This window comes from Eptatretus burgeri, chromosome 3 (assembly GCF_056783735.1).
Source record: "Eptatretus burgeri isolate ZD-2024b chromosome 3, Ebu_testis_v1, whole genome shotgun sequence".
Taxonomy (NCBI): domain Eukaryota; kingdom Metazoa; phylum Chordata; class Myxini; order Myxiniformes; family Myxinidae; genus Eptatretus; species Eptatretus burgeri.
This window is the reverse complement of record NC_140963.1, coordinates 121,747,725-121,762,317: the sequence shown is the minus strand read 5'-3', so window position 1 is coordinate 121,762,317 and position 14,593 is coordinate 121,747,725. Positions and strand designations below refer to the sequence as shown.

Here is a 14,593-nt window from a genome sequence, read left to right as displayed (position 1 = left end):
AAAATCCCCAAATCCAGATGTGCAAAGCTGATACAGATACACCCAAGAAGATGTGAAGCGGTAATCACTGTCATATTATTCTTACATATGGCAGCTATCATTATGTTGGGGCACACCTTTTCCGCTGTGCCCCGATACCACAACACTGGTACACGCCGGTATCATTTCGCCAACCTCGGAAGGATGACAGGCTGAGTGATAATTCCCCACCTGGTGTTAATTCAGCTGCTAACGGGGCTTGAACTCAGGACCCTTGGATCCAAGCCAATGACTCAGCTAACACCAGGCTTAATCGCTGCCTAAGGTGCCTCTACAAAGTATTAACTCAGGTGTTTCAATACTGCTTGATGCAAGACATCTCAGCTTTTCATTTCCAATTAATTTGTAAAAAATTCCTAAAACTTGTTTTCACTTTGTCATTATGGGGTATTTTGTGTAGATCGGTGACAAAAAAATTTAAATTTAATCCATTTTAAATTCAGGCAGTAACAACAAAATGTGACAAAAGTCAAGGGATGTGAATATTGACGGCACTGTAAAAGTGTGGCTGCATTTTCTGTTAGTTTGTGCTGAGCTTTGCTCTAATACGGGGTCATCAAGAAAGCACGGAAGTAGGCTTAAGCTATTATGTAAAGTATTTTTACCTGCGACATGTCGCAGGTCTACAAAAGGTTGAGGTTGACATTGAAAGTTGTTATTGTTGTTGGTAGATTTTTGAAACGTGCTCCCATTGGTCGGACAGCTGACAGATCACATCCATATCGGTCAATTGACTCCACCCACCATGAGACCCAAACAAAATTATATGGCCGCCATTATGGTTTTCTGGTGGGCCTAACACATTAGGCCTAAAGGTCTCTGCTGATTATACACTGTCCAGACTTGTTGTGTCAGATTTCCATTTAATTGGCTTTGTTTGGATCGAGTGTTACTCACAATGAGAGACCCCGAAATATTCAATCGTACATCGAATAAAAATTATTAATAAGGTTTAATCAAGTCCATATGTGCGTCCTTAAAAAACATAGTGTTATGTAATTTTTGAACAGCCCCATATTGGGGTTAAACATCCGTTACCGTGTGATGAATCAGCTTGTTCTGATATAACCATGGGGGAGGCTGACATGGATGCACTCAATGTCTAAGGAGGTATTGTAATTGTTGTTTAACTCAAATATTTTATTATTACTCCTGTTATTATGTATTATTGTTATTACTGTAATATACTGTCGCGGATCCGCGATTCGACGCTTGCCATGAGGGGAAGCACTTGGGTCCCTCCAGAACGCCCGCTCCTGAAGTCCCCAAACACAGATAACTCTGTGCATCGGCAGGTTGCTCGGCAACCATGAACGCCGATTGGCACGGCCAATCCGGGCAGGGTTACACTACTTTGCGTGATACCTTACCTGTGGATGGCCGGCTAATTGTGGTCACGTGCCCTCAGCACACACTCGGATTACTACCAAGTGTTACACTGAGTGTGCGCTGACTAACAAAGCAAATTATTGGGGTTCAACTTTCTGTCCAACTATACTTGTGCACTGTCAGACCAATAAAGGAAAAGACAACCGAGACAGATTGGAAAATAACAACAAACAATTACTTATTCCAAACACACAAGCAAGCAATCATTTCAAAGCAAGTATCTACAAGCAAGAAAACAAAAAGGCGCATAAGAGAAGATTTAACCATTACACGTATTCTTATTCTTCAATCTTACTCATACAAAAGATTTGGCCATCATTCGCTCAGGGGCAAGGAATAAAACAAGAACTTGAAAATAGAATAAAAGTAACGTATGGAGAAAAGAAAAGCAGCCTTTTCCTTCCTCTCTCACCTCACACAAATATACGAGAGAATGTGGAGGAAAATGGATGGGGAAGATGGACAGTGGCGATGTGACGTGATGGGGACACGCAGCCACGTCCCCGAGGTGCTCAAACCAAGTTGGCGAGTCCTCTCCGGCCGGCGTCCCAGATATGCGAGCTTGATATGCCACTCGCCCTCCTCTGCCTCAGATTCTTCCTCCTCAGGCCCCCATCGATTAGGTGCCGCTGTTCACCCTCTTCGTCTTTCATACCTGAGAGGATCGACAGGGCAGGACGACGCTCGTGGAAGGAGGGTTCTTTTTCCACAGAAGCTCGACACCAACTGCTCGTGAAACCTTCTTTTGCCTTCTACTGTCCTTCACTCACGAGCTCTTTGTGTCTCTGCTCGTGTGAGCCTGGCCCGTGTGCTTCTGCCTTTTGCTTCTCTCAGCCTTTCAGCTTCTTTCAGCCTTTCTTCTCTCTGCTTCTTCTGCTTAGTCCTTTTTCCCTCTGTCCTCAAAAAATTAAAGCAAGGTACATCTACTCCTTCACCCCCCCACCTCCGGCAAATATAACATTAAAAAACAAGTTGAAATTGTGAACATACCCCATGGGAGTTCATTTTACAACTCTCAGCTGAGCGATAGCACAGATAATATAATTGATAGTTTTGAAATTTGGTAAGATTTTCATCACATCTGAAAAAGAAGCCAGAACACCCCACAAGAGTGAGGCTAGTTTCATATCATCATTTGCGACTTAATGTTGCGTTGGGCATCGCCCAGCGCATTTAATTATTATTTTTTTTCATAACAATTGTAAGAAAATGGTATAAAAGGGCCGTTTCTCGTCCCAAAGGGCCGGAATCGCACTTTGGGCTCAGTTAATGTCTGGGGAATGGTCTCTAGAATATACCTGTGAAGTTTGGTTCGGTTCTGTACACTAATAACCGAGAGATAACAATTTTAAGAAAATAGGCCGAAATGGCCGTTTCTCAGCCCAAAGGGCCATAATCTCACTTTGGGCTCAGTTAATGCCTGCAGAGTGACCTCAAAAATATACCTGTCAAATTTGGTTCGGTTCTGTACACTAATAACCGAGAAATAACAATTTAAAGAAAATAGGCCAAAATGGGCCGTTCCTCGGCCCGAAGGGCCGCAATCACACTTTGGGCTCAGTTAACGCCTGTGCACATCTGTCTAGTATATGCGTGTCAATTTTCATCCAACTATGTTCACGAATAATGGAGAAATAGACGCACAAATGAACTACACACAAGGAAAGAGAGAAAGCGAGCGGCGCTGAGACCCCGTGGGGTGGAAGACCCCACGGGGTAAAAATTAAAAACACGGTGACGACGACACTGATGACACTTATACAAGGAAATCAGACACAAGTGAAGGCCATTCAGGCCATCATGCCTGCGTGACATCAACACCACACTGATTTATCAATACAAAATGCAAAGAAGAAAATGGAAAATGTTTTTTTTTGTTTTTTACACACAAGATCCACCTCGTTTCGAGTCATAGCTAAGTCTAGCTCGGCCCGGAATCAATCTGGTAATCCTGTGCTGAACCCTCTTGATGGCATCTATGTCCTTCCTCTAGTTCGCAAGAGAGTAAGCTCGACCATAACAAAAGAGGTGTGTTTTTTACCATCGCCAAAGGGGAGGGTATTACATTTGCGTCCGTTTGTCTGTCTGTCTGTCTGTCTGTCTGTCTGTCTGTCTGTCCACACAGAACTTTCGTGTTTTTCTCCACAACCGCTTGTCAGATCGAGACGAATTTTTCACCATTGGTGCGACTACTCATGTGGAGTGTGTAATGATAATTATGACATCATAGGTCATGTGGTGTGGCAGCCATAATGGAAAAACGGAAGAACTTTGGACCTCTGTATCTCTGAAACCGTACAAAGGAAAAAAATGAAATTTGGCACAGAGCAAGCACTCCTCATGGGGAATAAATGATTTTTATGATGTCATAGATGCTCTCGCTATGACATCATAATTGCATATGTAGAATGCCACATCCGATCAGAATGAAAATTTTTGAGGGTCATCTTGGGATAAAATGGTCAACAGAAAAATATTCCATGACGTCATCGGTCACGTGATTTGGCAGCCATATTGTTTCGAGAAAAAAAAAAAAAACCTTCAAAAATCTTCTCTAAAGCGGCTGAACAGATCGAGGCGAAACTTTACACGTATGACCGCCTGTCCATGACGAAGAAAAGGTTCATACATATGATGTCATTGGTCACATGGTTTGGCAGCCATATTGGATTTACCCTAAAACCTATAAAGATACACCACTCAAAAGAAGTCCTTTTTTTTTTTTTTTTTTTTTTTTTTTTTTTTTGTATACCTTGGTCGAGGCTCGTATGAGAGCTAACACACAACTCACAGCAATGAGGCATGAGACAAGAGGGGCGGGAGTGGAAGGGACAAAACATTGGGGAACAGACACAGGTGAAATGTGGAAGGGAGAGGGATGGGGATGGGACGGGGAACATGGCGAGGGGAAGATGGACATTAAAGGGACTTTCAGGAAGGAAAGCAGGAGAATTGAAGGAAGTGGGCTTGGGTGGATTATCGGGGGTAGAAAAGATCGAGGATTTGGATGGGGGGAAGATAAGAGGTGGTGGTGAACAGCTGTTTTGAAAGCCTGGAGGGAAGAATGGGAAAGAATAGAGTGAGGAAGTTTATTCCAAAGGCGGGAAAAAAGAGGAATGAAAGAGTGAAGATGAGCAGTGATTCGTGATTTTGGTAGTTTTACCAGAAGGGGGTTGTTGGCGGACCTTGAGCGCCCTGTGGAAATGTGGTGGGGACAAATCGCAGAGAGAGCAGGGGGGGCAAGGCTGGAGAGGAGTCGGTAGAAGACAGAAAGACCACCGACCAACCTGCGGTGATTGAGTGAGAGGCCCAAAGACTCAGCTTCATTGCGGGAGATGCCAATGATCTTAAAAGCCCTGGTTTCGACAGCGTGAAGTCGAGAAAGGTGGGAGGCAGGGGCACCAGCCCAGAGGGGGAGAGCAGTACTCCATCAGGCTACGGACAAAAGCTTTGTAAGTGGTCAGGAGCTCAAGAGGGCCGAGGAAGGACTTTGCACGACGGAGGATTCTCAGTCGGCGACTGGCTTTTTGAGGCAAGGTTGGAAATGTGACTTTCCCAGGAAAGGTCATGGCAGATAGTGAGACCCAGAAGCTTGAAAGAAAAGACTTCTTCCAGAGGATTGTTGAGAAAGTGGATGGGGGGTTTTGTAAACGGTCCTTTCGAAGAGACATAGTGAGAGTGTGAGATTTGTCTGGATTGAAAGACATGTTCCACGTGTTGGACCAGTTTGTGATTTTATCCAGATCTGGCAGTGAGTGAAGAAGCTGCTGCTTGCCGGTCTGAGGGATGACAGATGGTACGGCAGAGGGTGGAGTCATCGGCAAAGAGAAATAGAGGATTTTCCAGAGAGTCCGAGAGATCATTGATGAAAACCAGAAAAAGAACAGGGCCCAGAACGCTACCTTGAGGAACTCCAGCCTGCACAGGAAGAGGGGATGAAAGAACTCCATTTAGGGCCACACGTTGACTGCGACAGGAGAGGAAGTCTGCGAGCCATGAGTGGAGATGGCCTTGAATACCATGGGAAGAGAGTTTGGTGAGTAGGGCAGGGTGCCAGACTGTGTCAAAAGCACGTGATATGTCCAGGGATACGGCTCGGATTTCCTGTCTGGCATTGAGGACCTCCATCCATTGATGGGAGAGCAGTAGCAGCATATCTAGGGTAGAGTGACTTTGTCTGAAACCAAATTGATGATTGGAAATCAAGCCATTGGAGAAGAGGAAGGATTTCATGTCTGAAGCGATGATGGATTCCATAACCTTGCTGATGATTGGGAGAAGGCTGATTGGTCTATAGTTACAGGGATCTGTTTTTGCACCTTTTTTATGCAGGGCAGTGATGTTAGCAGATTTCCAAGCAAATGGCAGATGACCTTGGGAAAATGAGAGGGTGAATAGAACAGAGAGAGGGTGAGCAAGAGCAGAAGAGCAGGCTTTGAGGACACGTGGGCTGATGCCGTCTGGACCGGTTGCAGAATCTGACTCGAGGTTTGAAAGCAAGCTCTCCACCTTGTCAGGAGAAAAGGATACAGAGTCCAGGGACAGTTGGGTGCGACTGGGTAAAGTGGGTAGAGATAGTGATGGATTTGGGACACAAGATTTAGCTGCAAACACCGAGTTTAGACATTCAGCTTTATCACGTGTGGAATCAGCAGTGCGGCCATTTGAGGTAAGGGAGGGGATGGAGGGGGAACATACACCAGAAACAGATTTGATTAAACGCCACCAGGATTTTGAGGAGGGAGAGAGGTTTGAGAGTTCAGACTTGAGATGAGAAAGATGTTGTTTTCTGGCTCTCCTGAGGGTAGCTACACACTTGTTCCGAGCTTTGTGGAAAGAACTGAGATTGCCCTCAGTTGGGTTTGCTTTCCATGAGGCAAAGGCAAGTTGTTTCAGGACAACTGCCTCGCCACAAGCTTCAGTAAACCAAGGGCGGGAGGAAGGGTAAGACAACTGAACACGAGAGGGGATAAATCTGTGCATGAGGGAGAGCAAGTTTCTTTGAAAGAATTCCCAGGATGAGTTGATGTTTGAGAAAGTAGTGATAGGAGACCAGTCTGTAAGTTTGATGGCTGCTCGAGACCCTGCCAGTCGGCTTGAGTGAAATGCCAGACTCGAGGGCGGTGAGGTGGTTCTCTGATAACAGCCAGAGAGATGTCCACTTTGACAAGGACGTGGTCAGAAGAACCAATTGGAGCGAAGGAAGAGCAGCAGATATTGTCAGGGAAATTTGTCAAAATCAGATCCAGAAGAGATGGAGTACCATTGGTTGAGATCCGGGTCGGGAAGTTGACCGATTGAGTCAGTCCCAATGAGTCACAGAAAGCTTTTGCTGATGTCCCATGGCAGGTGAGAGAGGTACCCACACCTAGCCAACTGGCGTGATGACAATTGAAGTCGCCACATAAGAGGAAGAGAGAGTTTGGATGAGAAGATAGAAGATGGTCCATGTTTTCGGAGAGTGAGGTGTAGATGGAGTCATCACTGTTCGGTGGACGGTACAGTACACATATAAACATGAGGTCCTGATGAGGATCTGCAATCTCCGATTGTTCTTTTTCTTGTTCGTGTGTTGTTTTGCGTATTTTATTTTCATGATTTGTGTCAGGTACTGTGGAACTGTATTTATAAAGCTGTATTTATGTTCATAACAATTTTAGCGGGTATTTGTGTTAGTTTATTGAAAGAAGCAGGGGGGGGCCTCGTGTTAAGTTTCACATTAAGTCAGTTGTGGCTGAGGGAGGATGGGGATTAAAAAAAAAAGAAAGGGCATAAATAGAGACCAAAGGAGAAAGGAAGAGGAGTTCATAAAATGTGATAGTTGCTCAATGTGGGCCATATCAACAATAGGGAAAGCAGAGGGTTCTTCCTGTTGCAGGAAATGTGAGGAAATAGCTCACTTGAGGATAGTTATTACGAGGTTGAAGGAACGCATAGATAATTTGCAGCAATGAGCAGAATGTGAGAAATTTGTAGATAATAGTTGGTTACAGTTGTGGAGTGAGGTTGCTGAGGATATTGAAAGTGGTGATGGTGCAGTAGGGGGAGGCAGTGGTGACGCTGCAGCGGGGACGGGCAATGGTGATGGTGCAGCGGGGACGGGCAATGGTGATGGTGCAGCGGGGGCAGGCAGTTGTGACGGTGCAGTGGGGGCAGGTGGTGGTGACGGTGCAGTGGGGGCGGGCAGTGGTGATGGTGCAGCGGGGGCAGGCAGTGGTGATGGTGCAGCGGGGGCAGGCAATTGTGACGGTGCAGTGGGGGCAGGTGGTGGTGACGGTGCAGTAGGGACCGGCAGTTGTGACGGTGCAGCAGGGGTAGGCAGTGGTGACGGTGCAGCGGGGGCAGGCAGTGGTGACGGTGCAGTGGGGGCAGGCAGTGGTGACGGTGCAGCGGGGGCAGGCAGTGGTGATGGTGCAGCGGGGGCAGGCAGTTGTGACGGTGCAGTGGGGGGCAGGTGGTAGTGACGGTGCAGCGGGAACAGGTGGGGTGATGGTGCAGCGGGGACAGGTGGGGTGACGGAGCAGCGGGGACAGGTGGGGTGACGGTGCAGTGGAGGCAGGTGGTGGTGACGTTGCAGCGGGGGAAGGCGGTGGTGACGTTGTAGCGGAGGCAGCTTCCCTCGCCGGCAAGCTTTTTGGCATCTCTGCCCATCGATTTCTCAGCTTCTTCTCCCTCTCTGGATCTCGCTTCCTCCATCTCTACACGTTTGAGCCTTCTTCTCATTGGTACGCATCCGATCTCAGTGTATCCACAACACAGCTTGTGGAAAATGCCACTGTTTCTGATGGGAATTTTCATCACAGCCCCCACCGCACCCTTGGTGCATTAAAGACACTGCAGGCACCTTCCAGCCCCTCCCTCACACGCAAACTTTCTCTGTACAGTGCTCCACTATATCATGCAAGAGGTGCCATCCAGCAGGACACGAATATCACGTGTTGTGCTTTGTTCCATGAACTTGTAAAATAAAATAATGCACGGACGGAGTGGAAATGGAGAGAGATGCAGATGGAGCGAGGGATGAAGGAGGGACCGTTGACTTGAGGTTTGGTGAATGGGGTCATTGCAGGATTGTTGAAATGGATCAATGGTGTGAAGGAGAGATTGTTGAAAGGAGCAGAGGGGGAGGGGGGGAATGTTGGAACAAACTGATGGGGGTAAAAGAGAAAATATTGAAAGTTGCATCGGGGTTTGGAATGGTCCAATGGGTTTGAGGAATGAGTGAAATGAGCAGGGGGTTGAGGAGGAACAGAATGATGGGGTAAAGGAGGGATTATCGAAAGGAGGAAAGGGAGGAGGAAACGGACCGATTGTATCAAGGAGGGATTGTTGAAAGGAGCAGGGGGGAGTGGGGGGAAGGGAAGACATCACACCGTGGAAATACAAACGAACCTCAACGCATGCCCCCCACAAAAACCCTTCGACAAGGGTCCAAGATCTACCTACACATAGACTAATGAAATAACTAATCCTCGGGTCTCCTCCGTGTCCATGTATGCTCTCCCCCTGTGGTAAGTTTCCAAAACCATCGCACTATTTCAGACACACTATGTGGTTTCTTTCTAACAGCAATGTTTGCAGAGAGCATTCCGATTACTGCGAATGGAAACACATCTCCATCATACAGCTTTGCATGAAACTTGACTTTATCGAAATTCCAAAGTTAAAGGAGAATATATGATGACATGTAACATATTTCTGAACAACAATTTCATTTGGATTATTTCTCTGTAACAATCATCAAAAAAGTGTGTCAAGTATTCACTCATGCGAATCTAGTAATCAGTCATCTATCTCGGTATTCAAATTGTTTGAACCTGACCTTGCCCAAAAGCAGAATTGATGAGAAGTAGAAGCAAGCAGTGTACCCACAGCCTCTCCATTGCCCTGTATGACATGGTCTGCCTATATATTTTTTGTCTTCCTGAACCTCTTTTTCCCATATCTCCCTCCCCTCCCTGGGTTTTGGAACTTATGTCAAAGTAAACTCAAATTCCCGGCAATGAAATGCCCTTTTCACATCTTGTTTGCGAAAGATAAGATGCGAAATGCTTAACCAAAAAATAAACACAACTTGTTTTGCGTGTTGCAAGTTAAAAATGCAGTTTTACTTTGTGGTGGATCATGTGGTCTCTGTCATTGTGGTTGAGTCTGTGAAGTCATTCTCTAATTGAAGGCTTGCTGAAGAATTATCATACAAGAAAAGATTTCTTAAATAAATGTCCTTTCCATATTGTGTTATCCAGTACCCCAACCCCCTGTGAGGCAGACAGCAGCTGTTTCACTCTCTCATGATCTAGAATTGATTAGGTGCTAACCTGATAAATGGAACATGTCCTTCAGTCCTGGAAAATTTCACTGTCTCACACTGGTGCTCTGGAAGGATCCATGGTCAGCACTGGAAGAGGTTCAGTCTCTTGAACTTCTCAGCCTCACTATCAGCCACAATCTCACCTGGGTCAACTACTGGAAAAGCTGGCCTCCAAAGGCGGTTGCAGACTGGACATCCTCCATCGTTACGAGTCTTTCTTGGAAATTCAGTGCTAGTGAGTCCACAAGACCTTTGTCTGTAACACAATGGAGTACTGCTCTTTATTATGGGCTGGCACTCCAGCATCATGTCTGTCTCTCCTGGATGCTGTTGAATCTAAAGCTGTCAATATTAGTGGAATCTCCCATGACAAGGCTGAAGCCCAATGTTTGTTTCTTTCACATCACAAGCAGGTCGGTGGTCTCTGTTTTCGACCACCTCTTCCCCAATATTGCTTCCTCTGTTCTCTCAGTCATCCCATTACTGCAGCTATTGCTTCCTATCACTGCAGCTCCAGGATGCACGTGTTATTCCAGTAAGCTGCTCCTGGTTAAACTCCCAAAATCCAGGCTAACTGCACACCTCAACTCCTTTGTTCCTCGCTTCTCCAGTCTATGGAATCACCTTCCAGAGACAGTTCTTTCCTACTCTTCTCTCCAACAGACAGTGCAATGTCACCTCCTTTCATCCCCCATCCTGACCATTAACCCTTTCTAACCCAACCTTCTTACTTGTTCCTTAAAATGTTTCTTTCTTTCTCTCTCCCTCTCCTTCTCCCTCTCCTTCTCCCTCTCCCCCCCCCGCCTTCCCCTCATTCCCATGCCATTGTGCCGAAATGTTGCCCCGCTACCCCCACTACAGGTCCAACCTTGATTTCCCATGATCCTCGCTCTAGTAAAGAAAAAAAAAAGTATTCTGTTTCATCACTCTTCGCCAGTGATAACAAATACAATGTGTTGAGCTGGCAAATAAATTTCTCTTCACAATTACAGAATTTTCGATGTATTCTCCACCTGCTAAACTGCATGTCTTCATAGTTTAACCGCCATCCTTTTACCTTAACATACAAGGTCTACTTTTGCATTATAACCATGATGCTGAAAAATCACCAGCAAGATTTGGAGGTTCCAAAAGAAACTCAGATCGGTGAGAAAATAACTATTGCAATGAACCTGCTCGTTTCCTTTGTTAGTTTTTCAAAAGATGAGACTGACAAAACTTTTTGCAGCACTTGCACACCCTCTGCCAATTGTGTTTCACTAAGATATGAATGCAAATGATGAACAAGGAATTTGCCTTCAATCTGATTTGTGTTACTGGAATTAGAGTTACATTAATGTTCAGTGGATTTCTTTAAATTACCTGTAATCTCAAAAACAAAAATATGAGCAGGCTATAGCTGAACAACACTGCGATAGAAGGCAGCCTGCAGTGAATCGTGCATTAGAAAGGCACAAGAAACTAGAATGGCATTTGGTAGAGTGCATACCAGTGCATGGCTGAACAGTTTACGTTTTGTATCCCACCAATAGGATCCTGGTGTTGGCCTAATGGTGATGGTGGCAGGCTTTGGACCTTAGGGTCCTGAGTTCAAATCCCGCTCAGCTGTTGAATTAATACAAGGTGGGGTTAACTCGACCTGTCATCCTTCCAAGGTCGGCAAAATGATTACCAGCGTTTTTTTTATTTTTATTTTTATTTTTTTGTTTTGTTTTTTTTGTATACCTTGGACGAGGCTCGTATGAGAGCTAACACACAACTCACAGCAAGGAGGCATGAGACAAGAGGGGCGGGAGTGGAAGGGACAAAACAGTGGGGAACAGACACATTAGGTGAACTGTGGAAGGGAGAGGGATGGGGATGGGACGGGGAACATGGCGAAGAGAAGATGGACATTTCAGGGACTTTCAGGAAGGAAAGCAGGAGAAATGAAGGAAGTGGGCTTGGGTGGATTATCGGGGGTAGAAAAGATCGAGGATTTGGATGGGGGAAGATAAGAGGTGGTGGTGAACAGCTGTTTTGAAAGCCTGGAGGGAAGAATGGGAAAGAATAGAGTGAGGAAGTTTATTCCAAAGGCGGGAAAAAAGAGGAATGAAAGAGTGAAGCTGAGCAGTGATTCGTGATTTTGGTAGTTTTACCAGAAGGGGGTTGTTGGTGGACCTTGAGCGCCGTGTGGAAATGTGGTGGGGACAAATCGCAAAGAGAGCAGGGGGGGCAAGGCTGGAGAGGAGTCGGTAGAAGACAGAAAGACCACCGACCAACCTGCGGTGATTGAGTGAGAGGCCCAAAGACTCAGCTTCATTGCGGGAGATGCCGATGATCTTAAATGCCCTGGTTTCGACAGCGTGAAGCCGAGAAAGGTGGGAGGCAGGAGCACCAACCCAGAGGGGAGAGCAGTACTCCATCAGGCTACGGACAAAAGCTTTGCAAGTGGTCAGGAGCTCAAGAGGGCCGAGGAAGGACTTAGCACGACGGAGCATTCCCAGTCGGCGACTGGCTTTTGAGGCGAGGTTGGAAATGTGACTTTCCCAGGAAAGGTCATGGCAGATAGTGAGACCTAGAAGCTTGAAAGAAAAGACTTCTTCCAGAGGATTGTTGAGAAAGTGGATGGGGGGGGGTTTGTAAACGGTCCTTTCGAAGAGACATAGTGAGAGTGTGAGATTTGTCTGGATTGAAAGACATGTTCCACGTGTTGGACCAGTTTGTGATTTTATCCAGATCTGCAGTGAGTGAAGAAGCTGCTGCTTGCTGGTCTGAGGGATGACAGATGGTACGGCAGAGGGTGGAGTCGTCGGCAAAGAGAAATAGAGGATTTTCCAGAGAGTCCGAGAGATCATTGATGAAAACCAGAAAAAGAACAGGGCCCAGAACGCTACCTTGAGGAACTCCAGCCTGCACAGGAAGAGGGGATGAAAGAACTCCATTTAGGGCCACACGTTGACTGCGACAGGAGAGGAAGTCTGCGAGCCATGAGTGGAGATGGCCTTGAATACCATAGGAAGAGAGTTTGGTGAGTAGGGCAGGGTGCCAGACTGTGTCAAAAGCATGTGATATGTCCAGGGATACGGCTCGGATTTCCTGTCTGGCATTGAGGACCTCCATCCATTGATGGGAGAGCAGAAGCAGCATATCCAGGGTAGAGTGACCTGGTCTGAAACCAAATTGATGATTGGAAATCAAGCCATTGGAGAAGAGGAAGGATTTCATATCTGAGGCGATGATGGATTCCATCACCTTGCTGATGATTGGGAGAAGGCTGATTGGTCTGTAGTTATAGGGATCTGTTTTTGCACCTTTTTTATGCAGGGCAGTGATGATAGCAGATTTCCAAGCAGATGGCAGATGACCTTGGGCAAATGAGAGGGTGAATAGAACAGAGAGAGGGTGAGCAAGAGCAGAAGAGCAGGCTTTGAGGACACGTGGGCTGATGCCGTCTGGACCGGTTGCAGAATCTGACTCGAGGTTTGAAAGCAAGCTCTCCACCTTGTCAGGAGAAAAGGATACAGAGTCCAGGGACAGTTGGGTGCGACTGGGTAAAGTGGGTGGAGATAGTGATGGGTTTAGGACACAAGATTTAGCTGCAAACACCGAGTTTAGACATTCAGCTTTATCACATGTGGAATCAGCAGTGCGGCCATTTGAGGTAAGGGAGGGGATGGAGGGGGAACATACACCAGAAACAGATTTGATTAAACGCCACCAGGATTTTGAGGAGGGAGAGAGGTTTGAGAGTTCAGACTTGAGATGAGAAAGATGTTGTTTTCTGGCTCTCCTAAGGGTAGATACACGCTTGTTCCGAGCTTTGTGGAAAGAACTGAGATTGCCCTCAGTTGGGTTTGCTTTCCATGAGGCAAAGGCAAGTTGTTTCAGGACAACTGCCTCGCCACAAGCTTCAGTAAACCAAGGGCGGGAGGAAGGGTAAGACAACTGAACACGAGAGGGGATAAATCTGTGCATGAGGGAGAGCAAGCAAGCAAGCGTTCTGGTAATAGGGGCACTGCATCAGCGGCACATCCACACCCCTAACCAATGATGCAACCAGCAGCCAAAAAAGGCGGCACACGAAGGGAAGGGGTATTGACGGATTTATTAAAATCTGGTATTGGTGTGATGCAAGCATGATGGGCTAAATGGCATCCTCCTGCGCATAATTTCCTTCCTTGTAATCAGATAAGGTGTGTTTTTCTATCCAAGATGGCTACCAAACCATGTGACTTATAATGTCATCATTTTCACACGATATGCAGCAATGGTGTGAGATGATATTTGTGAAGTTTGACTTCGATCGATGAAGCAGTTCAAGAGAAAACTGTTTTTTAATACTGTCCTTCAATCCAATATGGCTGTCAAACCATGTGACCTATCAATTATTCATGAACACTCTGGTATCCCCAAGGATTGGGGAACATGTGTGTGAAGTTTGCCCTCGATCTGTCAAGCCATTCTGGAGAAGATTTTTTAAAGGTTTTTTTTTATTTTTTCATATGGCTGCCGAATCACGTGACCAATGACGTCATCATCTTTTCTTTCTGTCCAACTATTTATCCCAAGATGACCCTCAAAAATTTTCATACTGATCAGATAAAGTGTTATACATGTCGATTATAGCTTGGATACCACTTCACCGATGACATCATGGTTAACAAACCATGTTCCCCCATAGAGAGTGCTTGACACGTGCAAAGTTTCAATTTTTTTCCATGGAGTGATTTCGGAGATACAGAGGTCCAATTTTTCCCCTTTTTTCCAACATGGCTGTCACACCACATGACTTTTGATGTCATAATTATCATTAAAAACATTCTACATGAGCACCTATGGCGGTAATTTCATGTCAATCGGACAAGCGGTTGC

At 46.0% G+C, this 14,593-nt stretch overlaps 1 protein-coding gene across 1 annotated transcript in view; it reads right to left on the bottom strand.

The window, feature by feature from the left end:
• LOC147030880 (complement factor H-like) overlaps positions 1 to 9,414 on the bottom strand; it is a 374,343-nt gene extending 364,929 nt beyond the window's left edge. Inside the window, exon 1 of the mRNA XM_085875422.1 lies at positions 9,251 to 9,414. Coding sequence (XP_085731548.1) covers positions 9,251 to 9,371 — 121 coding nt within the window. The 5' untranslated portion in view covers positions 9,372 to 9,414. The remainder of the gene's footprint in view (positions 1 to 9,250) is intronic.
• Positions 9,415 to 14,593: the final 5,179 nt, after the last annotated feature.